The following is a 27021-nucleotide window of genomic DNA, read 5'->3' on the forward strand; positions in this document are numbered from 1 at the left end:
AGCTCTGTCCAACCGAGTCCCCTTGGTAACAGATGGTTGTCTCATACACGTTGTAGCACAGAGGCCACATAAGGCAGGACCACACTGCACACAAAGGCAACACGTGAACAGGAACACTACCACAACCCCGATGATCGTCAGAATCTTCCAACCCCAAGTCGACACCAGGCCCCAAAACCAACCAAGTAGCGTCCAATCCCCTACATCCACGTGTATGGATTCGGAGATCTTGTGCAACTTCGAGATGGCTTGATAGACAGTAGGAGCATTATCTGGAATGAAAATGCAACAGCTCGAATGGATCACTTTACATACCCCACCGCGATCTGCTAAGACAACATCTAAAACCATACGGTTTTGTAATGTCATAAGTCTCTCCGCCTGAAGTTCTGTGGTGATATTACCAAGGGCACTGGCAGTAATGTTAGCTGTCGATTCTACCACTCGAGTCAAATGTCTCAGGTTCCTACTATTAACCATAGGTCCCCAAAACGGGAGGAAACCCTTGAAAAAGTCTCCTGCCTCTTGACCGGCAGTATCCTCTTCACTAATTACGCCTCGTACAACTCTAGTCTTATGATAATCGGCATCTACAGTAAACGTCGGAGGCAACAGATTTGCAACAAAACATGAGCCCATGAAGTCTGCGGGCAACCATGTGTATGCACGATCATGACAGATGAAGTACGTACCCTTGGCAGCCAGAAGCACAGGGATCGGGGACATTGACAGAACGTAACTTTCAGTGCAAGCACTTACTCCAAGTGAGGCTTGCGAGCCACGACCCACAAGACAAAGATTACCAGTGTGGGGTACGACCCATATTGGAGACGAGCTTTTAAGCTGCTTTTCATTAGTGAACGTACTATATTCCCCTCTATTCGGTGCCCTATAGGCTTGTACCTCTGCCTTAGGGATGAGATAAGCATCATAGATCTCATCTTCCAAATCCTGTATTATCATCGATACCACCCACTGCCATGAGGTAGGACCCGGTTTGGGGGAACGTTCTGGAGAGGGGTGGAAACCTAGTGCGCTTCGAAGCATTGTTTGGTATGCTCGAGCTGACCCTTGGGAACTATACGGTAACACCAGATATGGAATTCCCTTACCCGTAGTATGTGGCATCAACCCACACACCCAACAATTAGTAGTGTTAACCACTAACTGATGCTGATGGAGGAGCTGGATAAAGGAATTGTTGCGGAATTCTACACGTCTAGCCTGTTCGTGTTCTGGTAACATATGAAAGGAATGAGGAGAAGCAGTAGAAGTAATGTTAGGGTAAGGAGTAGGAGTAGGGGTAGGAAGTAAGAAGTAAGACATAGTGTAATACACCCCACCCGCCAAAAATGCGGAAGCAGTTAAAAACAATACAAACAATTGGGATACAAAACATTTCGTACGACTAAGTTTCTGCAGCTTGACTCTATATGCCTGAGCTCCTTCCAAATCATTCAGCTTCAAAAATGCCATTTCCCTACGACCGTCCGCAACGTTTCTTGACGCACTTCGTTCTGTGCAGCAATAGTCAATTCCCAGGAGTTCCTAGGAACCGACGGCCTTTAACCTAGCGTCAAGACCTACTGTCCAGAAGGAGGTACGCGCGCGGCCCTACGGCCCTCAATACACAATATGTATTTATTTAGCACAATAATTCAGCTGTGGAAGGAAAAAGATACAAGGAAGAAGCTTGATATATATATATATACAAAACAATTTTCAATGATACGAATGTTCAAAGTTGATCATGGGAAACGAAGATATTGCAGTTATCAATTTCAGCAAAGCAAGCAAAATTTTTATTTGTCCTTAGTGTGAGATCGCAAAGAATATCGATGTTTCCCGGGACGTGTCTGCACGTCGAACAAAGGATCTGTCGAAGAGACAGCGTCCTGCTGATCAGTTCGTTGGTCTGGTCTTGAGTCTCTTGCTGACAATGTTCCAACAATGGCTTTCTGCTGCACTGAGTGTTCACCAACAAGTTGTGCGTCACTGAAAGGTACAAACGCCGGCAATGTCGCTGCTTCTGTTGACGCAATGCCTTTCCTCACCCACGGGTCTGCCGGCAAAGGAATAGGGACTCGCTTACAATGGGTAGCATGTACCCAGTTCTTCCGTCCCTCAAGACGAACGGCAGTCCTCGTGGCCAAAAGCACCTGGTGAGGTCCAACAAAGCGGGGGTCCAGATTCTTCTTGCGCGAAAAATTTCGGGTGACAACCCAATCACCAGGCTGGAGCTGGTGGCCTGGACCCTCCGTCTGCGTCGGCAAGGCGTCGTAAACCTGTTGATGAATTAACCTCAGTTTAGCAGTCAAGTCATGTAAGTAGTCAATCAACATCGGGTACTCAAGATCAACGAATATACCTGGCCTAGGAACCCCCCACACATTCGCAGGACGGCCGAACACTATTTCATAGGGACTAAGCCCTATTCGGGAGTGTACAGTCGCCCTAGTTGACAGTAATGCTAGAGGCAAAGCGTCAGGCCACGAAAGTCCAGTCGTAGCCTGGATCTTCGCTAATTTTAGTTTAAGGGTGCCATTGTACCCTTCAACCAATCCAGCTGACTGGGGATGATTGGCGCTATGGAATTTCTGATTAATTCCAAGGCCCTTACACACACTCTTCATCACACTTCCAACAAACTCACTTCCGTTATCTGACCACACGACTCTAGGCATTCCATACCGAGGAAAGTATTCCTTCAGTAGGATTTTCGCAGTAGACAAAGCAGTATTATCTTTGAGGGGATAGGCCTCGATCCATCGGGAGAATGCGCAAACCACAACCAAAACGTATTTCAGGTTATTGCATCGCTCCATATGGATGAAGTCCAATTGGATCACCTCAAAGGGATACGAAGGAGGAGCAAAACTGCCAGGGGGAGTTGGGGTTCCTTTGCCAGGATTGTACATTATACACACCATACAATTCTTCACCAAACGTTCAGCACACTTAGTAATTCCATCATTCTTCCACACATCAGCCAACAACTTGCAAATACCTTTCGCGCTAATATGTGCTAACCCATGTGCCATTTGCACAACGGCCAGTACATACGCATCAGGCAACATCCATCTTTTCTGATCTGACAAATCAATCCAGCAACCATTCACATCCAACCTTCCCGTACTTTCTTTCCACTTCATCTTTTCAGTGTCGGTGGCCTCATTCTGAATTGCTTTCACACTCTCTATAGTATTCTCACACATACTTGATTCTGTAGGCCACCTAACCGAATTCGTCACATACATTCGAGTGCTAAGGTTCCGGGCAGTCTCCTTAGCAATCTCATCTGCAAACGCATTACCACGACCAACATCATCCGTCACTTTACGATGCGCACTACATTTAACAATTGCAACTTGAGCAGGCAAAGTCAATGCATCCAAAAGATCGTTCACAAGCTGGCCATGCTGTATTTTCGTGCCATGTGACGTCAAGAAACCACGTTCTCGCCACAATCGTCCGAAACTATGCGCTACACCGAAAGCATACTGACTATCGGTGTACACATTCACACGTTTACCTTTTGCTAATACACATGCTCTAGTAAGAGCGATCAGCTCTGCAGCTTGGGCAGAATTCTGATTCAATCTCGCAGTCTCAACAACAGTATTCAATGTCACCACAGCATAAGCAGTAGTCACATCACCATTCGGCAATTTAAAACATGACCCATCCACATACAGGATGCCATCCGGGTCTTCCAATGGGGTGTTTTTAAGGTCCACACGACCTTTTGTTTCCTCCTCTGTCCGCAAGTAACAGTCATGTTCTGTTACTGCATCTGACTCTGCACTAATTGGTAACAAAGTTGCCGGATTTAGGACATTACAACGTTTTATCTGAATGTGGCTTGCCAAGAGCGTCAATTCGTACCCAGATAACCTCGCACTCGTCAAGTGCTGAGTTTTCGTACGGTTCAAAAGAGTATCGACTGCATGCGGAACCATCACCGTAAGCATATTATCCATGACCAATCCTGCTGATTGTCGGATGGAGACCGCAGCTGCCGCAGTTGCTCTCAAACAACTCGGCAATGCTCTAGCTACTGGGTCTAAGGTCGAGGAAAAATATGCACATGGACGTTGCTTACCACCAAAAGGTTGCGTTAAGACGCTTAAAGCACAACCTTCCCTCTCGTGAACATATAACGTGAACGGTTTACTGTAATCAGGAGTACCTAACACAGGGGCCGAACACAATGAATCACGTAATTCAGAAAAACTTTTCTGACATTCTTCCGTCCATGGTAAAGGAGTCGAAACATCCTTGCACGTAAGAGCCACCAATGGTTTCGCTAGCAATGAAAAATTAGGAATCCACTGCCTGCAGTACGATGTGATACCTAGAAAGGCACGCACATCTCTTTGGGTTTGTGGCACAGCCATGCGCGCAATCGCTGCAATTCTCTCTGGGGTCAATCTCCTTCCCTCCTTTGACAATAAGTGACCTAGATAGGTTACTTCTTGACAACAATATTGGAGTTTAGAAGGTGACACCTTGTGATTTAACTCACAGAGATGTTGCAGCAACGACACTGTAGCAATTTTGCAAATGTCCTGAGTATCAGCAGCCACCAATAAGTCGTCGACGTATTGGATTAAAGCCGCACCAACCGGCAACCTAAACGCATCTAGTTGACCCTTCAAAACTTGACTGTAAATCGATGGACTTTCACAGTAGCCCTGAGGAGCGCGTTTGAACCGGAAGCTACGTCCACCAAGAGAGAAACCGAAAAGGTCCCTGCTCTCTTCGGCAATCGGGATGCTGAAAAACGCATTTTTCAAATCAATCACCGAAAACCATGAAGCTGTAGCTGGAATCAGAGTCAGCAGCGCCGTAATGTCAGGCACAACAGGGAATTGAGGAACCACAATTTTATTCACCTCCCGTAAATCAATAACAAAACGATAAACAGGCGGTTTGGTAGGATCAGTACGTTTAAGAATGGGCAGTACAGGACTATTGCACACGTTTCCCCGAGTTTCTTCAATGACATCTTTCTCGATCAAATCATAGATGATCGCTAACAAAGCTCGTTCACCATCAAGGGAGATACGATATTGGGGAATACGTGGCAATCGCACATTCGATTTCAACTGAACAACATAAGGGGAGATATCAAGTAGGCCCACGTCATTTGGACCCGTCGCCCACAAAGGTGCAGGAAGAGAACTCAATTCCGGTGGAAGCTTATCGAGGGACAAGTACATGGGAGAGACTACCCTCTCTCCTAACGTAAGCTTTATACCCGCAGGAGAACAATACAAAGTCGCATACAAGCGTTTAAGCAAATCCAGACCCAAAAGATTTTCGCCACAACCAGTAGACAAAATCAATGGAGCTTCGAGCTCACGTGGCCCAATTTGAAGGGGCAAAGGGCGCGAAACTGGATTGCTAACGGGGGCGCCAGAGAATCCAACGGATACATTTGTTAAGCCAGACAAAGGTGCGCCAGGGAGTTTCGAATGCATGATAGAACTTTTCGCTGCACCAGTGTCCAACAGAAAAGGCTCAACGACGCCCGATGTAGCAACTGCGACGTAAGGCCCTCTCTGATCAACCGGAACTGATACCACTCCCTCTCCTTGTCTTTGGCTGTCCTAGTAATTACTATCGTCAGTTCCCTGATCGACGTAATAATCGTCTACATTGTACTGCGCAGATCGTCCTTGCGATGATCCACGTTGGTCGAAACAATTATTAGAATTTGACGAGTTATCAGAACAATCGTTCTGAGCACCACGACCTCTACCACGTGATGCGTGCTGTGCACCACCACGACCTCCTCTAGACGAATTACCACCACTACGGTCATTTAAAGCAGGACAATTGAATTTAATGTGTCCCTCCTGTCTACAATAAGCACATTGATTGTACCCCAACGAAGATCTCTGAAAAGATGAATCATTACGCGGCTGCGATCGATTCGATTGCGACTGCGATCTATTCTGCTGAGGCGCATTCTGATTAGAACGCGGCGGATATGCTTGTTGTAACAACACTTTAGTTTTCAGCTCTTTCGTCTTTTTATCGGCACGGTCATTTTCCTCTTTTTCTCTATTTTCGTAATATTGTGCCGTAGCCAATATCTGAGCTGAGGTAGAAACGGCCCATGAACTTTCTGAATTTTTCAATTTATGGCTCAAGTCGGGCAATAAGTTCGATACGAATTTATCCACAAACAACCTCTGTCCACCCTCAGTACCCATATCCTGCCCACTATGATCGACGAATGTTTCCTCGAACCTCGTAAAGAAGTCTGAAACACTCTCATCTTTCTTCTGCTTGCAGGCTGACAACTTGTCCCAATTTACCCTCATAGCTGGCATAAGCGTTTTCATTAATGTAATGATTCGCTGGGGAAGAAGTTCAATCAACTGATCGGGTTTAGTAGCAGCCACTTGTCCAGCGTCTGCCGCTGTAATGGCAGCCCAATCACCACCTAATTCATTCGCGTGATCTTGGTGACGAATCTTGGCCCATACCGGTTGCGGTACGACATTGCCAAACAACATGTCGATATCGGCCAGATTCATTATCGTAGCGTCTACGAGCTGCGATAATTCTTTGTAATACCCCGCAGGATTTTTGCGAGGATCAGGCAAAGTTTGTTTCACCTGAAGCACTTCCGATCGTTTCCAAGGGAGGTGTATCCACACTCTCTGGAAATGTGCTGGTATTGGAGCATTAGCATTAGTATTATCAGCGGGTACCCAAACTGGCGGAACTTCTCGCATAGGATATTGGCCAGACCCATCTCGTTGTTCAATGTCCTCAACGAACAATGCATGAGGAATAGGAGCGGGACGAAGAGATAGCAACCGTTCAATAGCACGTCGGACATTAGTGTCGACTATCAGTCCAGTTGCGAACTGAAGCCGGAGTTCAGACAGGGCGGTCAGCACCTCGTCAGGCGCATTGGCCGCTATCTGATCATGTAAGAACTTGCACATTTCATCAAACACATATCTCTGAGTAGGTATGTTGAATTGATCAAACGTTTCGAGGACAACACGAGGTGGATTTCTAACAGGGTTTATCATCCAACCCATCGCCATATTGTATAGCGCAACACGTTCTCTATTACCAGGAAGCTGGCTACGTCTCTGTGGACCATCAGAACCTGCAGACCCAAAAACAGGTCCGAGCGACTGAAAGAAGTTTGTCGCAAGGGGAGAATCACGATTACGAGTAGAGGGAGAAGAGTAAGACACAGGACTAACAAGAGAAGGAGTAGAGACGTTAGCAGCAACAGGGGTTAACAACACAGGAGCAGTAGCGTGAGCAGTAGCGGGAACAGGAGTATGTGGAAGCGGAGGAGCAGTAGGAATAGAAAGAGGCAAAGGAGCAGGAACAGTCGGAAGAGCAAGTGCAGGTTGAGGAACTGGTGGAACAGGTACGGCAGGGACCACAGGAGCTGCGGTACCCTGTACGTACGGAGGTGGCGACTTCATAAGATAGGACATTAAAGAATCCTCAACTGCCTCTTCCTTCTTATCCGACTCCGTAGACAAAACAGGATAGCATTTGTCTATGGACATACGCTGTAATCTCTCAAACACTTCCTTATCCTTATCCTCCTTATCACGCTGAAACTGCTCAGCTTTCTTCACTATAGTAGCAACAGTATCTCGCTGACTACGTTTATTTTGTCTGATCTCTTTCTGTCGGGCTTCTTTGCGCCAGAACCGAAAGGCATCAAACATGGCCGGCCTTGATTTACGTTCGAACAACTTTATTTCCAAATTATCTAAGATCGACGCTTCGAAGCTACCGTGAGGTGGCCAACGAAGATCGCCGTCTTTCTTTGTATATTTGATCCAATAATCGTTAAAAGCAATCGGGCCTAGCCCATGTTTGCTATATAAGTCATATGTAGGAGTTCCAACCGGAGGTATCGGACACGAGTCCTCCAGCAGGGAATCCGCACCACAAGGTCTAAAGCAACTGAACAAAGTACTGCGACCAGGCATCTTGCACACTAGCCGAGTTTCACAAACTTCAAGGGTTACGGGATTTCGGGATTTACCAAGTCCCAGCAAAGAACTAAACCCTCGGTCTTTGGCGGCTGCAGTCGTCAAACAAATACAACAACAACAAAGTACGCTAGCAAAGTGTCACCGACAAAAACACTCACACAGCGTGTACAACAAAGACACCCGCTAAAGTGTCTACAACAAAAACACTCGCTAAAGTGTTTACAACAAAGACACTCGCTAAAGTGTCTACAACCAAGAACTCTGGGAGCGACCCACAAATACTTAACTCAAAGATCAATGGCGTCCTCAGGAAGGCCCGTCAATCGTCTCGCTATACCAAGGTCTACGCCAGGCGCCAAAACAGGTCTACAGTCAGGGCAGCAGTCCGTCGCAGCCGTTAGGAGGCGGGAATCTTCGCGGGAAAAGTCTTCGGGCCACTTATTTCGACAACAGGATCGATGAAGCGGGGTGCACCTTCCCTCGGAGATTTCACACGAAGTTCCTCACGATCGTCAGGCTTGGACCGGTACCACTGATGCAGCCCCACGTTGGGCGCCAACTGAAGGACTGGGTTCTTTGGACCCAGCGGTGCCAGGGCACAACACCTGAAACCTTCGTGGGTAACCTGCTCCGGCGTACAAATCACAGAGACACGGGACACTTCCTTCGGCGTCAAAGAGTCAAGGTTTATTTACTGCAGGGAACACAGAAGTCACAAGAAGTACATCGAGTGTAGTTCGGGGAGACTGCTTCAAATTGTATTTGTGGATCGCTCCTTTTATACAGTTTCTACCCATAGGATAACATGATACACAATAGTTTACAACCTGGTTCCCACAAGTCGCTCTCAGAGGGGTCGCTTAGATCACTTTGAAACACACAAGATCCGGAACATAAGTGCGGAAACATTTGGCGGTTCCCAACTGTAAAAACCCATCTTCCCACCATTAGCAAATTCCAATCAGCAGTAAAGTAGATCGAAATAGGAACGAAGACAGGTGCAGAGGAAGACGGAGACAGTGGGGAGATCGGAAAGGGTGTAAAAGGGGAGTGTCGAGAAGCACGAGATACAGGCATCAAAGGGACGTGCCTAATGAGATGCACAACTGAAACAATAAGCCCGTGCGGCAAGATGAGCCTCGAGCGGCGCCATCTGCCTTACAGTAGCATCCCCCTCGTCATAAAGACACTTTCAAAGAACATGTGTCTTCCGCAAATATCTTGGGAGTCCCAGGGTCGCGAAGCGGACAGCGTCCGTTCGCTGGCTACTTGAGGGCAAGAGACAAAATGGATGCCGTATCTAAGATGGAACCCGTGGGTACAGATGACAAACCCACATAACAAACGAACGGTTTAAGTTAGCACAGCGAAACTGCGCACACTTGCTAAACTCGTCATTTGCGGTTCATAGATACTAGACTCGACCATATTCGTGTGAGTCGAAAACACCACTTACAATTGTCACGGAACCTCAGCACAGGAGGCTCTTGGGTGTGATATTTGATCAAATTAACTCAAAAACGTAATGGAAAAAAACAAAGGATAAAGTAAAGTTATGGTTAACGTTTGTTATATCACTAATGTAGGTTTTAAAAAGCTTCAGAAACTGGCCAAAAACATAGTTAAAGTGCAAATATAGTTGCAAATTTAAACAATTGAATTTGAAAAACCCCTTGAAATTCAGAAGATTATGGTTAGGACCACGATCCATAACTTGCCCAACAACCATGAAACCAGTACTGGCATACCGAATGCGATGTAGATAACCTCACAATATTTATACTGATGAATAACACCTGAAAGCAACATGTAATTAAACGACACATAATCAATCAAACAAATAAATAACACTAAAGGAAAACTCCTCTTTGCCAAAGTGGTATGGGTAACATGAAATGTCATCTAACCTGTGAGATGTTTCCATTTCTTCCAAGAGATTTATTAACCACATTACTATGTATAGTTAATTAAAAAGTTAACCTGGAATTGCTACTTAGTTTAGAACAGGGACCTAGAACCTTTTCTACAATACAAGCTACTTATGTTCAAAGAAAAACATCCCAAAGCTACTGATTAGTGTTGTAACATTGACCACAACAATCAATATTACATTAATGGCCACCATAAGCAAGATTACTAGCAGTGACCGTGATTACCTGCTTGCATCAGACAAGATTGCCAGCAGTAATGTAAAAAAGTCTTTGCCAATTTGGAATGCTTCCACACAAGTAATTCATAAGACCCATAGTTGCCAAGTCTCTTGCACCACGTTATTATTATTAGTAACAAGCCTCCCCAATGGTTGGAGCAGGATTTGACAGTTAATACCCAAGCAAAAAAGACAACGGGCATTTGTATAGGGCTACTTCGTTCTGCTCCTAAAATTCTTCCCCTATTGCCAGAGCTCTCGAGGAGGCTACTCATTCAGGGTCTGATTCTATCAAGACTGGATTATAGTAACGCCCTTCTCCTGGCAGCCCCTGAATCTACAATTAATACCCTTCAACGAGTCCAGAACTCGGCAGCGAGACTCCTTACTGGTACTCCGCGCAGATCATCAGCCAGACCTGCACTCAAAGCCCTCCATTGGCTACCAATTCGTGAAAGGGTCAAATTTAAGTCCCTATGTATTGCTCACAAGTCCCTGCAGGGGAACGGACCACCCATTTTAGGTCATCTTGTTCGCCCCTACAAGGCCACTAGATCGCTCCGGTCCGATCATGCCAATCTGGCAATTGTTCAGAGAGTGAGGCAGACGCGGACTGGGGGTCGCCGTTTTTCAGTGAACTCAGCGACCTTGTGGAATGCTCTCCCACCCAGGATTCGGATGGAGCCCAGCCATCCGAAGTTCCGAAAGCTCCTTAAAACCTTTCTGTTTCCCCAGGACCCCTAGATGCTGGTACTGTCCCTGGCATTCCTTGTTCTATAGCGCTGGGACGCTCTCGGGCAGCCATGCGCTCTATAAATCCATTTTCATTTCATTGCCTCATGATTTATCGCTAAAATATCTGCGCTAAATATGTTTTGGAAATTCATAATTTTTCCTCAAACATGGCCTTACAAGTTTTGAAAATAAACACTTTCATACCTCAAATACGCACTCAATTTTGATATGCACGTACTAATTCACCACACAAAAGTTTCAAATTTAGAAGGCTGGGCTGCACACACAGCTACCAGTAGCTCACGAGCTACTCGTTGGAGATGGCTGGGTTAGAACATATGATAGTGAAGGGCTAGTTGTACTTATGCCTATGGATTTTTCTTCTATATGGTGTATATGATAGAATCAGGCCATGAAACATCCTTATCAATTGCTTGATCACAGATTTTTGTCTTCACAGCTGATCAATGGGGAACATGTTGGTGCTCTTGCAATGAGCGAAGCAAATGCTGGCTCAGATGTTGTATCCATGAGATTGAAGGCAGAAAAAAAAGGTATGAGCTCATCGTGTACACCGAGTGTTATCCATTGTCATTTGTATAGCCCATGTTTGCCACTTGTGTAACTTCATAGTCCTGTTAACTTGTGTGAGTATTTTTTATGAGGGAACATGTTGCATAGAGTGTTTGGTTAGTATGACCTAGGTGAAATGAGTGTAGTGGTATACCCAGGTCCAAAGATGTACTCCAGTCAGTTCTGGTAACATCATTACTTCATTTGAAGTCTGTGGATTTTTTCATATGAAATTTTTTTTTAAGATCGTTGCCTTTAAATCATTGTAAATTCATCGATTTAGAACGTTATGAAAACCTTAAATCTTGTAAGTACCCCACCAAACGCTTAAATACATGCTCATTATTTTTGTATAGCTAATAAATGACCAAATGCTATTGCCACATCCATATATCTCGTTTTAGCTAATAACATTTTTGCAACATCATATTTCAAATTGCAATATTTTATAAAACAAAGGTTTTAAGTAACAGCACTTTAAATATAAATAGCAATCCAATTAAAACATTAATACAATTGGATTTAATGCGACACCAACAATAACCTGCTATAAATAAACTTCCTGACACCAGCTGAATGTATGAATATAATGGATTAATACCTATTCTAAACTTAATAGTCATCACCTTTAACAATTTGTTAGCAGGTCCAGGCATGCAATGTACCAGAAAGTTTGCACCTAGTGTCTTAAGTCCTCAATGTTCTGTTTTCTGTGACTAATCTATATTTTCATTTTGTCCATGTTTGTGAGATTAATTTTGTTACAGGCTGAAGGGGAGATATATTCAGTGAATTTTAATTTCTGCGATATTATTTCCCTAGCACTAGATCAAACACTGCTCAGAAGACGACAAAACAACCATTTGAATTATTTGACTGTTCTATCGACTTTTGACCACGGGGCAAAGCGATCTGCTTTGTTGTGTGATGTCTGCTCGTTATCTAATATCCACGTATTTGGGTGATTTAGATTTGCCTTCAAACATACTTTAGCCCAGAGATCTATTATGCTAATCAATCTAAAGTTTTTGGATGGGAGCGAACATCCTTCCTAAAGGAGGACCTTTATTACTGCACCTTTCCCAAGTCCGGGAATATGTTTGATTGTGAAATTCAACAAAATAAGTAAGACATTTGTGAGCTCCACCAGTCTTGATTCACTTCTATTTCAATTGCAGGAATGGCATTGGGGCCTGTTGCTTAGGTTAGATGTAATTGGGGAAAAAATCTAGAAGCTGACAGAGTGAAATATTCCACCAATAACTCATTCGATAAACACATCCCGATTTGATAAATGGCCCATGGCATCCTAGCCAAAAATGTATCCCACTGTGCTTCTGATATTACTTTCAGCAAATGGAGAATTGAGTCATTTATCCCATACTTTGCAAGAATAAAGAAAGTTAGAATCTAGAAAATGTACTGCTTATAATATTTAGATTCAACATACAGTATCTTTTCTTGCGTAAACCACTTTTGAAGTAATGGCGAAGTAGTACAAATGGTATCCCACAATGTCCCCCTGAATTTTTTTAATGGAAGTTGTCTTTTCTTCCCTAGTTGAGATTTAAGTGTGAATGTTTTATCAAACCACTTAATTTCCGTTTTTAATGCAAGCCATGTTTCAAGAAAACAGAAAGAGGTCTATGATCACTTCCATCAGTATTAAAGACAGAAAATTATTTTTCTGCCTGAGATGGATGTTTTTGAGCATCTTATCCTGTCCTCGGATACCCTTTTTTCAGGTCTAGCTTCAATGTATGGAGAGGTATGTGGAAGTTGGTTTATGTCTATTTGATGTCCGGATAGGCAATAGAAAGACATGGTGGTAGTTCACAGAAGAAAGAAAAGTTTACTGACCACGGTCTTGGAGCTGCAAAGCACTCATCTAAGGTGTGTCTAGCAGTGCATGGGGGTTAGTGTGGCCTGCTGCTAAAGCTGGCTAGCTCCTAGGGTAGGGATGAGCGATGAAGTTGAGGGGTAAACTGGCATATCAAAGTAGGTATTGGACTATCCCAAGAACTTTAGTGCATGGCAGAGCATCACAGAATGCTTCTGCTGATATGGTTTGGCAAGGGGAAAATTTGTAAAGGGGGATTAGGAAAGGAGATGAGAAGTGAAAAGCTGCAACTTATTCGAAGAGATTCATATTTGGAAGCAGAAAAGGGAACAACATAGATTGTGAATGATAACCTCAAGGAAAAAGAAAAGCAGGTAATATGCAGGCATAAAGGAAGATAGAACAATGTTTGGGGGGGAGAATAACCATGGGGAAAGGTTTAAGGGTTTAGTAAGGAATGATGAGCTTTGCGAAAAGGCCATGGAGAATATGGGAGTGGAGATTGTGCAGTCACGTCCTAGTTCCTTGTATTTTAACAACCTAGTGGCATAGCTGTTGCAAAGGATTTAACAGACCAGATTAATATCCAGAACGCTGGATGAAACTCTTGGACACTTGATAGGGATGAGTAATTCCATAACTCTGAGAGATTAACCCTGGTTAGCAAGGTTGACTAAGTTAAAATGGGACAGCTTAAACATTTCTTTCCATGAAGGTTTACTAGGATGGCATTTGCACTGCAAGATAAAGTAATCAGACCTCCAATAAGCCCATTTAGGTTCTGCCTTGAAGATGGGAACAGAGACTAGTATGAAGGTATTTTGAAGGAGCCCACCCTTACATAGAATACAAAGCAGGGAAAGGTGTGTGCTAAACACCCTTGAATGCCCAACTGCACAATACAGAGCAGACTGAGGTGTTCCTAAACATTTACAGAACAGCCATATGCAAGATTGATTAGATTGGACACGTCTAAAGCACTGAACAGTGACCACATTGGAGATCCCACTAAAGTATCAAAAAAGTGATGAATGCTTGCATTAATCTCAGCCATTGGTAATTACTTGGGCCGCATCCCTGTCCATTGTTATCTTGCACACCGTGCCACCTCAGGTTGGACCCAGAAAATACGATGACAGCTGACCACCTGTAGCGGTCAACTGAATGTCCTTCTCAAGACTAGGCCTTACAGAATGCTTTTAAAGCTAGGTTGCACCTTTTATGAAAAAGGTAACAAGGTGAGCACCCTGTTGGCACAGCACTTGAGTATGCAGTAGGCCAAGAAATTAATTAAAAGAATAAACAAGATGGGACCTTTGCAGTAAAAAGTAAAAGTTAGGAGGAGTTTAGGAAGTCTTTCTGGCTCTTAACTTCCAGAAGATTCAATGAGCGGAGGATCAAGAACAAGCTGTGCACTTCAAGTGGTCCCATCCTACCCTCCCTACAGAAAAAAAGTACTGTGACAACTCTTGGGAAGTCGGGAGATCTCTGAAGGAGATGGGCTCGGCCAAAACCATGAGTCCAATAGGCTTTTCAGTTTTATTTTATAAAACCTTTAGATCATGCATGGCAGAGCCCCTAACAGTGCTGTATAATGCTTTTGACCATCTTTCGGGTGTCACGCCATCTATAGAGGACACAGACATTTCTTTGATTTTGAAGATGGGAAGGGACGCAGAACAATGTTCTACATTTAGACTGATTGCACTACTCACTGTTGACCTCCATATCTTGAAAAAAGTCCTTGCAGTGGGCTGGTAGTATACATGCCGGGTCTTGTAGACACCACCATGTAGGGTTCGCAAAGGACTGGCAAGTGAGCCACAATGTCCGGAGAATTCATCTCCTTGAGATAGTGACAGAAAAATATCCTTTCAGTCCTGCTCATGTTTGGACACTGAAAAGGCGTTTGACAGGCTTAGCTGGAAAAACCTCGGCAAGCTTCTGGCCTTAATGTACTTTGTTCCCAACAGATATTAGCAAATTACAAGAATCCTGAGGCACTGGTAAGGGTAAACTGTGTCCCCTCACAACATTTTGTTCTTCAAAGAAGGTTGGTGTACAGCTGTCTCTCCTTCTTTTTAGTTTCATGGCCGAGCCATTGGCGATTGCCTTCAGATGGGAGGATAGGTCTAGAGTGACATTTGTCTGGATTATTGTATAAAGTCTGCCTCTTTATTTGTATTATTAAGTCTTATGTTCTTGTCATTATCCCTAGAAGCTTGGTATCCATTCTGATAGACATTGTGGTTTTGCAGTTCAAGGTCAACCATGGGGAAATCTAAACTGCTCGATCTAATGTTTACAGGTAAATAGTTAGATCAGTCTACCACAGTCTGTTGCTTTGGGTGGGCCGCGTTTTGCTTCGATATCTGGTACTAAATATAATGAGGAGGACAGAGTCCTGGTATAAAGTGAATTGGCCTGAACTGAAACGGCAGGTTAGAGTTGACTTCCATCAATGAAACTCTTTCTATGTGCACTGGATAGGGAGAGGCTATGTTATTATAAAAGTCATGTCCTGGCTGCTGAATCTGTTCCAAGCTCTCTTAATGACGATCACTGATGGTAAGGTTTGTTTACTAGTAAAGGACTTAATGATTTTGGTGTGGGGGCAAGAGAGCAAGAACTAGCTGTAGGTTGATTAGATCTCCTCGTAACGGAGAGGGGGCCTGACTTGCCCAGAATTCATAGCATATTATAGGTCAGCACATTTAACGATCATTGTAGAGTAGACCGTGATGGAAATGGAGGAAATAGATGTTCATAGACAGAGCTTTACTGTACCGATCTCTCTAGTACCTTCCATGATTTGCTCAGTGCTACAGACTCTGTAAGGCTTACTTATCCACTCTGGTCAAACCTGTATTGGACGTTTGGAGTGCAATCTCTAGAGATAGGCAGATCATGTTTCCATACCTTAACACCTATGTAAATTCAAATCCTGACATTTTTCCATGGCTGAAAAAAGATGGGTATATGTTCAGGGTGGAGAGGGATAGTTGGGTCATACGTGATTCATTTTTGTGGAGGAAATAAAATTGTAGGAAAGATTACACTGTACCTGAGAGAAACGGAATGCAGTACTTTAAATTATGTCATTGTTATGAATCCCTCACTCAAAAGGCTGACACTAGAGGCTTAACCTTTATTTGAAAGGCTTTTTAAACCCCATCTAGGTACAGAGGAGATTATCTCCGGGATTTATAAACTCGTGCAGGAGACCTCCTCTTAGTAACCTGTTGAAATTTCAGGACTGGTGGGCCAGGGATTTTGGCAGAGTGATCTCAGACGAACACTTGGTCTGGGTTTTGGGTTTGGATGACTGTCTGTAATACTATTGAAGTATGCCCCACAGAGATGTGGCCTATAAAATGTTTTTATCAGTAGTATTAAACTCCAGTGCACCAACACCATTTGTACCCTATTGGCTTGTAGATTTGTTAGTGGTGTAATGCTTTCTAAGGAAACTTGTAACGCATTCGGTGTGACTACCCAAATGTAACGCTCTAACGAAAGAGATTTTGGCCCACAATCAAATAATTCTGGGAAGAGAAATTTTCTTGGATTCTGGGATCATTATTTTGGGTCTTCTGAGAGACCAGTCCGGGTTGTTTACTATAAGTGAGACACTACTGTTGAGGCACATGCTAAGGGTGGTTAGAATTATGCTAGCAAGCAATTGGAAAAAAGACAGCTGATCCTAATATAGTACAGTGGCTTTGTGTACTATGGCAGTAACTAGTATACAAGAAGTTGGCTCCTGACCTCACCATAAAACAAAGAAATTGACCAAGGTCTGCTTTTCTGCACTAGCTCGCTGACAGCACACTTTCATTCTGATCCACCTAACCTGAGAACTATGCAGCTATTGAGGTGCACAAGTGGTCCACAGATATCATACGAATGGTATTTGTAAGGGGGAGTTAACTGTGTTGTGTAGGTGTGTAGAAAGACTTTTACTTGATTTCTTTTTTTACAAAGATTTTACACAGTCTTTTGGGGGGGGTTGATTACACTGCATTCTCGGTGCTTAACGTTAATTTTGAATGGATTTTTAAAGAGACGAGTCAAAATAAATAACCCTTGTGTTCGAGGCATGAGGGCTGCTGAATTCATATCTGTGCATAGATCAGAAAAGAAAAGGAAAAGGGAACAACATAGATTGTGAATGATAACATCAAGGAAAAAGAGAAGCAGGTAATATGCAGGCATAAAGGAAGATAAAACAATGTTTTGGGGGAGAATAACTATGGGGAAAGGTTTTAGGGTTTAGTAAGGAATGATGAGCTTTGCGAAAAGACCATGGAGAATGAGTGGAGATTGTGCAGTCACGTCCTAGTTCCTTGTATTTTAACAACTTAGTGGCATAGCTGTTGCAAACGATTTAAAAGACAATATCCAGAACGCTGGATGAAACTCTTGGACACTTGATAAGGAAGAGTAATTGCACACCCTGGGAGATTAACCCTGGTTAGCAAGGTTGACTACGTAAAAATGTGACAGTTTAAACATTTCTTCCCATGAAGGTTTATTAGGATGCCTTTTGCGCAGCAAGATAAGGTCATCAGACCTCCAATAAGCCCATGTAGGTTCTGCCTTGAAGTTGGGCTACAAAGACTAGTATGAAGGCATTTTGAAGGGGCCCACCCTTATATAGAATACAAAGCAGGGAAAGGTGTGTGCTAAACACCCTTGGATCCCCAACTGCACAATACAGAGCATACTGAGGAGTTCCTAAACATGTACAGAACAGCCATATGCAAGATTGATTAGATTGGAAACGTCTAAGGCACTTAACAGTGACCACATTGGAGATCCCACTAAAGTATCAAAAAAAGTGATGAATGCTTGCATTAATCTCAGCCATTGGTAATTACTTTGGCCGCATCCCTGTCCATTGTTATTTTGCACACCGTGCCACCTCAGTTTGGACCCAGAAAATACGATCACAGCTGACCACCCTTAGGTGCCAACTGAATGTCCTTCTCAAGACTAGGCCTTACAGAATGCTTTTAAAGCTAGGTTGCACCTTTTATTAAAAAGGTAATAAGGTGAGCACCCTGTTAGCACAACATTTGAGTATGCAGCAGGCCAAGAAATGTATTAAAGGAATAAACAAGATGGGACCTTTGCGGTAAAAAGCAAAAGTTAGGAGGAGTTTAGGAAATCTTTCTGGCTCTTTACTCCCAGACGATTCAATGCAAGGAGGATCAAGAACAAGCTGTGCACTTCAAGAGGTCCCACCCTAACCTCTCAACAGAAAAAAGTACTGTAACAACTCTTGGGAAGTTGGGAGATGTCTGAAGGAGATGGGCTTGGCCAAAACCATGAGTCCAAATGGCTTTTCAGTTTTATTTTATAAAACCTTTATATCATGCCTGGCAGAGCCCCTAACAGTGCTCTATAATGCTTTTGACCAACTTTTGGGTGTCACACCATCTATAGAGGCAGACATTTCTTTGATTTTTAAGACAGGAAGGGACACAGAACAATGTTCTACATTTAGACTGATTGCACTTATCACTGTTGACCTCAATATCTTGAAAAAAGTCCTTGCAACGGGCTGGTAGTATACATGCCGGGTCTTGTAGACACCACCATGTAGTGTTCCCAAAGGACTGGCAAGTGAGTCACAATGTCAGAAGAATTGTTTATCTCCTTGAGATGGTGACAGAAAAATATCCTTTCAGTCCTGCTCATGTTTGGACACTAAAAAGGCGTTTGTCAGGCTTAGCTGGGAAAACCTGGGCAAGCTTCTGGCCTTAATGTACTTTGTTCCCAACAGATACTAGCAAATTACAAGAATCCTGAGGCACTGGTAAGGGTAAACTGTGTCCCCTCACAACGTTTTGTTCTTCAAAGAAGGTTGATGTACAGCTGTCCGTTGTCTCTCATTCTTTTTGGGTTCATGGCGGAGCCATTGGCGATTGCCCTCAGATGGGAGGATAGGTCTCGAGTGACATTTGTCTTGATTATTGTATAAAGTCTGCCTCTTTATTTGTATTATTAAGTCTTATGTTCTTGTCATTATCCCTAGAAGCTTGGTATCCATTCTGATAGACATTGTGGTTTTGCAGTTCAAGGTCAACCATGGGGAAATCTAAACTGCTCGATCTAATGTTTACAGGTAAATAGTTAGATCAGTCTACCACAGTCTGTTGCTTTGGGTGGGCCACGTTTTGCTTCGATATCTGGTACTAAATATAATGAGGAGGACAGAGTCCTGGTATAAAGTGAATTGGCCTGAACTGAAATGGCAGGTTAGAGTTGACTTCCATCAATGAAACTCTTTCTATGTGCACTGGATAGGGAGAGGCTATGTTATTATAAAAGTCATGTCCTGGCTGCTGAATCTGTTCCAAGCTCTCTTAATGACGATCACTGATGGTAAGGTTTGTTTACTAGTAAAGGACTTAATGATTTTGGTGTGGGGGCAAGAGAGCAAGAACTAGCTGTAGGTTGATTAGATCCCCTCCTAACGGAGAGGGGGCCTGACTTGCCCAGAATTCATAGCATATTATAGGTCAGCACATTTAACGATCATTGTAGAGTAGACCGTGATGGAAATGGAGGAAATAGATGTTCATAGACAGAGCTTTACTGTAACGATCTCTCTAGTACCTTCCATGATTTGCTCAGTGCTACAGACTCTGTAAGGCTTACTTATCCACTCTGGTCAAACCTGTATTGGACGTTTGGAGTGCAATCTCTAGAGATAGGCAGATCATGTTTCCATACCTTAACACCTATGTAAATTCAAATCCTGACATTTTTCCATGGCTGAAAAAAGATGGGTATATGTTTTGGGTGGAGAGGGATAGTTGGGTCATACGAGATTCATTTTTGTGGAGGAAATAAAATTGTAGGAAAGATTACACTGTACCTGAGAGAAACAGAATGCAATACTTTAAATTATGTCATTGAGTTATGAATCCCTCACTCAAAAGGCTGACACTAGAGGCTTAACCTTTATTTGAAAGGCTTTATAGAACCCATCTAGGTACCGAGGGGATTATCTCCGGGATTTATAAACTCGTGCAGGAGACCTCCTCTTAGTAACATGTAGAAATTTCAGGACTGGTGGGCCAGGGATTTTGGCTCAGAGTTCTCCGACGAAGACTGGGTCTGGCTTTGGATGACTGTCTGTAATACTATTGAAGTATGCCTCACAGAGATGTGGCCTATAAAATGTTTTTATCAGTAGTATTGAACTCCAGTGAACCAACACCATTTGTACCCTATTGGCTTGTAGATTTGTTAGTGGTGTAATGCTTTCTTAGGAAACTTGTAACGCATTTGGTGGGACTACCCAAATGTAACGCTCTAACGAAAGAGATTTTGACCCACAATCAAATAATTCTGGGAAGAGAAATTCCCTTGGACTCTGGGATCATTCTTTTGGGTCTTCTGGGAGACCAGTCCGGGTTGTTTACTATAAGTGAGACACTACTGTTGAGGCACATGCTAAGAGTGGCTAGAATTATGCTAGCAAGCAATTGGAAAAAAGGCAGCTGATCCTAATATAGTACAGTGGCTTGGTATACTATGGCAGTAAGTAGTATACAAGAAGTTGGCTCCTGACCTCACCATAAAGCAAATAAATTGACCAAGGTCTGCTTTTCTGCACTAGCTCTCTGACCGCACACCTTCATTCTGATCCACCTAACCTGAGAACTCTGCAGCTATTGAGGTGCACAAGTGGTCCACAGATATCATACAAATGGTATTTGTAAGGGGGAGGTAACTGTGTGGTGTAGGTGTGTAAAAAGACTTTTACTTGATTTCTTTTTTTACAAAGATTTTACACAGTCTTTTGGGGGGGAGGTGGGTTGATTACACTGCGTTCTTGGTGCTTAATGTTAATTTTGAATGGATTTTTAAAGAGACGAGTCAAAATAAATAACCCTTGTCTCACCTCTTTGTCGAAAGTAGCTAGCTGAAATCAAAAATCATGTTTTGGATGGACACTATATGATTCACTCTATGGTACGTGAGTTCTTTTACAATGTTAGGCTACTCTGGTCGTAAAATGGGCTAGGTGTGTTATGATTTTTTAAGCAAGTTCAAGTTCAGAGATTTGTATAGCGCACTACTCACCCAGAGGGTCTCAAGGCGCTTGGGGGAGGGGGGGTACTTTACTTATCGAATATCCAAGTTTTTAGCTGCTTTCTGAAGGAGAGGTGGTTCTGTACAAGGCGGAGGTGGGTGGGGAGAGAATTCCAGGTTTTGGCCGCTAAGTAGGAGAAGCATCTCCCCCCCCCCCATGGTGGAACTATGGATGCGCGGAATTGCGGCGAGTGCTTGATTGGACGATCGTAGTTGGGGGATGGGGGTGTAGAAGGACAGTCGTGTGTTGAGGCATTCGGGTCCTAGGTCGTAGAGGGCTTTGTGTGCGTGGGTGAGGAGACTGAACGTTATTCTTTTGTTGATGGGGAGCCAGTGGAGGTCTTTCAGGTGACCGGAAATGTGAGCTTGACGGGGGATATCCAGTTAATGGTGTCTCGGAGATGGGGTGCGATGATGGAAATGCTTTGTTGAAAATGTGGTGGGGGCATGGGTTGGTTGGAGATCCTGAGTGGATGGAGTTCATCAGGCGGATGGTGTCTTCAGTGGTGATTGGGTTCCAGGTGCAAAGGTTTTTAGAGGGGGGTTTAAGTTCGGAGGTGGGTGGAGTGGACTGGTCTCCGGACTGGTTCTCAAAGCTGTTATGTATGTCGGCAATTTTGTTGTAGAAGAAAGAGGCTAGGGAGTCGCAAAGGACTTGGGAGGGAGTGATGTCGTTGGTGCCGGCGGTGGGGTTGGTAAATTCTTTGACGATGTTGAATAGTTCTTTGCTGTTGCGGGCGTTGTTGTCAAGTCGATCCTTGAATGCTGATTTCTTGGTGGATCGGATCAGTTGGTGGTGTTTGCGGGTGGCGTTCTTGAAGGTGGTCAGGTTGTCAGTGGTTGGGTTTTTTCTCCAGGCTTTCTCGAGGGTGCGACATAACTTCTTGGATTTTTTAAGGTCATCGTTGAACCAGGGGGCTTTTTTGCTACCTTGCTTGATTTGATGGTTTTTCAAGGGTGCTAGTTCGTCGGTGCTGTGGGTGATCCATTGTGTGAGGTTGGTGGCTGCTTGGTTTGGGTCCGATGTTTCGGCAGGAGGGTTTTGGTGAAGCGATGTGAAGAGCTGGTCGGTAGTAATTTTGTTCCAGTTTCTTCAGGGAATAGGTTGTGGGGTGTTGTGGGTAGCAGTCTTTTTGTAGTTGAAGTGAACGCAGCTGTGGTCCGTCCAGTGGAGAGCTGTGGTGTGATTGAAGGAGATGTGCTTGCTGGAGGTGAAGATTGGGTTGAGCGTGTGTCCGGCATAATGGGTGGGGGTATTGACAAGTTGTTTGAGTCCGAGGTTGGCCAGGTTGTCAGAAGGGTGGAGGTGTTGCAGTCGTTTTTCTTTTCCAGGTGGTAGTTGAGGTCTCCCAGTAGAATGTAATCCTCGGAGGGGAGGGCGTGTGGGCTGATGAAGTCAGTGATGTCTTCGCTGAATTGTGTGCGGGGTCCTGGTGGTCTGTAAATGAGGGTGCCTCTGAGTGTGGTATTGGGGTCGATGTGAATCTGGAAGTGAAGGTGTTCGGCAGTAGAGAGGTGGACGTCGAAACTGGTAGTGATGCGGATGGTGTTCTTATGGACGATGGCGATGCCTCCTCCTGTTTGGTTGGTTCGGTCCTTTCGGATGATCTTGTAGCTGTCCGGGATGGCTATGGCGATGTCGGGCGCTGATGACGCGTTCATCCAGGTTTCTGTAAGGACGGCGACGTCCGGCGATGTAGTGTCGAGTAGGTTCCAGAGTTCGATGGCATGTCTGTGGACCGAGCGGGTGTTGAGCAGGATGCATTTCAGGTGATTAGTGTCGGGGCTCTGTTTGGAGTTTGTGGATTTGGTGTTGGTCCAGATGCAGTCGAACTTGCAGGAGATACATAATTCCTTAGCAGAAGTATCACTTATTTTTCTCTAATGTAGATCAGCTTTTTATCCTATTTTTTTTATTAAGATTGTCATTAAACCAATGCTCACTAGTTTTTGCGTATTTAGGTGCAATATTGTCAAGTGCATTATATATCCGTGTGTTAAAGTTACAGAGTTCTGACTAATGCTCCCTTCCAGTGAGAAGGTTAAGTAAAAAAAAAAAAACGTTCAAAACTGGAGTTGGTAACTTTAGATCATGCATGGCCAATATAGGGTGACCCGATTATGTTTTTACTTAGTTTAAAACAGTATTCAACACAGACTTGAATATATAGATCATTTATTCACTTTCAACAATGCCCAAAATGAGGAAGTAACTGTTTTTAAAGCATGGCCCACCACGAGTAGAACCTTTTATAATGTAATGAATAAATACGACTGAGCAGGCATCTATATACTCTTTTACTACTAGGGCTTCATGGTCTGTAGTCCATGGGTTAATACCACCTAGAGGGGGAACTTTGCTGCCAGTAATGCATATGGGGGCAGAAATTCAAATAAACGAGGAGAGGAGTCCGGGGCTGGTGGTCTGTATACAGGTGCACAGGCTATAGAGACTTCCTTAAGTATTCCTATGTTTGCAAGCAAGAGTTCAGTGGAAGTGAGGAGCAGTGCTAAGCAGAGAAATTGTGAGTTTATTTTGGAAGATAACTGCCATACCTCTTCTAGTCCTACCTTAGCAGGTGACGTGAATTATGCCTCAGTTGCTGGGGACTGAAACATTTAGTTCCGGTCCCGAGCAGTTTTTCAGTCACATTTCAGTGATAAAGTTAGGGTTTGGCCTGATCTAACATAAAGTCTCAAACCTCAATATTTTTAAATTGACAGCGGGTAGTTAGAGCTCTTCGCTGAGATAAAGATCATCTGTGACCTTGCAAGTAAACCCAATGAGCTGACCTAGGTGTAATGGGAATGGGATCCATCAGCAGGGCCAGATTGGCCGAGTGGGCCCCGGGCATTTCCCGGTGGGCCAGAAGAGTGGAGGGCATTTTTGCAGCAGTGCGGCAAAATCTGCCACCTGTAGCAAAATAACAAAATCAGCAGCAGTTTCTCACCAGAAGTTTCCCCAACCCACCCCCTGATGCCGTTCCGGCTTAATTGTCAGGGCTGGTTTGCGTTCTCAGTACGGCCGTGGCCATCAGGACTAACTGTACGTTTTGTGTCTCTTAGTCTCTATAGTATCTCATGTCTCTCTGCACACCCACCACCCATTTGAGTTGGGTTAGCTTCCTGGACATTGGCAAATTTGTCAGAGCTGCTAACGGACCACCAAAATTAGGCTAGAGGAAAAACATGCCAGATGTCGAGACCTACAGCCTGAGGTGGAATCTGCAGATATTGCTCAGGTCTGAGTGGGAGGAATGAATGAGGGGCAGCAGTGGCAAAGGATTTCAGATGCAGGCGACTGAGATGGCAGTGTAGCACAGAGCCATGGTAAATGGGAGAGGCAAAAAGGGGACTCCTTTTAAACTTGAGTGGGGTCAATTTATTGTTGAGCCATTTGAAACCTGAGAGAAGCGGGGTAGCTTAAATGTGAAGCAGGTAAGTGTTTTGTAAGTTATAAAGCATTTAAACTTAGTTATATCTGTTGTTGCAGTAATTTCCCACAAGTACTGCTGTACTTAGCGATGACGAGGCATATGTGAATGGCTAATGACTGCCTTCACGAAAGTTAAAGGCAGCCATGTTGTTTTTGGCTGTGTTCTGCATTACCCTGTAGATATAGGTAAGTATTCTTATTTTTCCCCATCTATTACCACTTTATTAAAGCAATAATATGCGTGGACAAATATTTATAAGTTTCTATATAGTTAAAAAAATGAGTATCGCAGTACTAAATGGTACTGTAGTACTTACAAAAGTTTAAAAAAATAAAAAATGCTCTATATTACACTACAGTGTATTTTCTATGTTTAATATATTTAAATCTTCACAAAAGAAATCTATGGCCTACCACAGCAATACTTACAAATTACTGAGTTACTCAATTTTTTTAAAATGCACAGCTCTCCTGAAACTATTGGAAATTATAAAGAATTATTTCTCCAACTATTATCACTTTCATAAAGTGATAATAGGTAGGGAACAACAATAAAACAAAATACTTACCTAGATATAAGGCCCTAACCCAGAACACAGCAAATGTGTTCTGAAAATTACATGGATGATTTTTGTTTTGCAAGGAGTGCTATTTGCAAATCAAATACTGCCTTCTTATTGGCATGTACCGCGGCATACAGCTAAGTTACTGTGGAACAATATATTACTAAGTATTTTAACACTTAGAACTTTAATAATACTTGCACTATTTACACCTACTATCAAACTAGCATGCACCTCATAACCTGGCACATTACATCTGTTCACCCACTTTTACGCAACGTCTGTTTCAATTAGCACATTCTACTCTGACACAACTCTATTCCAATCTGTGCTATTCTACTCTACGTCAATACACTGTACGCCACTCACCCTACGCTAAACCCCTTTACCCCTCGTCAATCTTCAGCACTCCATTGTATGCTATTGCACTCTACGCCACTCCCTTATACAATACTGCTGTCTAAGCCACTACGCTGTCCGCTTCTCCACTGTATGCTACTCCACTCTAGGCATCTACATTCTATGCCACTCCGCTGTACGCCGCTTCAGTATACTCCAATCCACTCTACAACACTCCACTGTACGGTATTACACTGTACACCACTCCACTCTTTGGTATTACACTGTACTCCACACCACTCAAAAGTACAGCACTCCAATGTATGCTACTACACTCACCACTATTGCACCATACAACACTCCACTCTACGCTATTCCACTGTGACACTCCACTCTGTTACTCCACTGTATGCCACTACACTGAACGGTATTCCACGCTAATCCCTTCCACTGTTTGCTACTCCACTCTACGGCACTCTGTTTTATGCTACTATAATCTATGCTATTCTGCTCTATCCCACTCGACTGTACAACCGTCCACTGTATGCTATTTGACTCTAGGCTATCCTGCACTACAGCACTCCACTCTATCCAAGTCCACTCTACCCAACCCCACTGTAATGCTATTCCACTGTCCCCCACTATACTCTACAACACTCTAGTCTATGCCACTTCACTCCAATCCACTGTAAGCTATTCCACTATATGCAACTCCACTCAATGCCCTTATACTGTATGGTATTCCACTGTACATCACTGAACTGTATGCCTCTGCACTGTCCCACTTTCTAGTCTACTACACTCCACTCTATGCCACTCCCCATATGCTATTTCACTGTATGACACTCCACTGTACACTACCACAGTCTACGACACTCCATGCCATTACAGTCTACCTTGTTCCACTGAATTCCACTAAACTCTATACCAGCCATTCCACTCCGCACTATTACATTGTACACCACTACGCTCTCTCCCACTGCAGTCTACCCCACTTCACTCTGTTCCACTCTACACCACTGCACTTGTCTCTCTTTTCACCTCCAGGGTACACCACTGCACTGTGCAGCACTAGATTATACGCTTCTCCACTGTACACTATTCCACTCCACTTTACAGTACTCCACTCTAAACTATTTCACTGTATGCCACTCCACTCTACCCCACTCGACCTGAACATTACTACACTGAACACAAATCCACTACACTACTCCACTGTATTCCTCTCTACTCTATGCCGCTAAACTCTACGCCAGCGTTTCCCAAACTGTGTTCCGCAGACCCCC

General features: G+C 43.8%; 1 protein-coding gene across 1 annotated transcript in view; it reads left to right on the forward strand.

The window, feature by feature from the left end:
- Positions 1-27021, forward strand: part of IVD (isovaleryl-CoA dehydrogenase) — a 297512-nt gene that overhangs the window by 152704 nt on the left and 117787 nt on the right. The window contains exon 5 of the mRNA XM_086937401.1: positions 11336-11429. Coding sequence (XP_086793527.1) covers positions 11336-11429 — 94 coding nt within the window. The remainder of the gene's footprint in view (positions 1-11335; positions 11430-27021) is intronic.

The sequence above is a fragment of the Lissotriton vulgaris genome, chromosome 9 (genome assembly GCF_964263255.1).
Source record: "Lissotriton vulgaris chromosome 9, aLisVul1.2, whole genome shotgun sequence".
In the NCBI taxonomy this organism is placed as follows: domain Eukaryota; kingdom Metazoa; phylum Chordata; class Amphibia; order Caudata; family Salamandridae; genus Lissotriton; species Lissotriton vulgaris.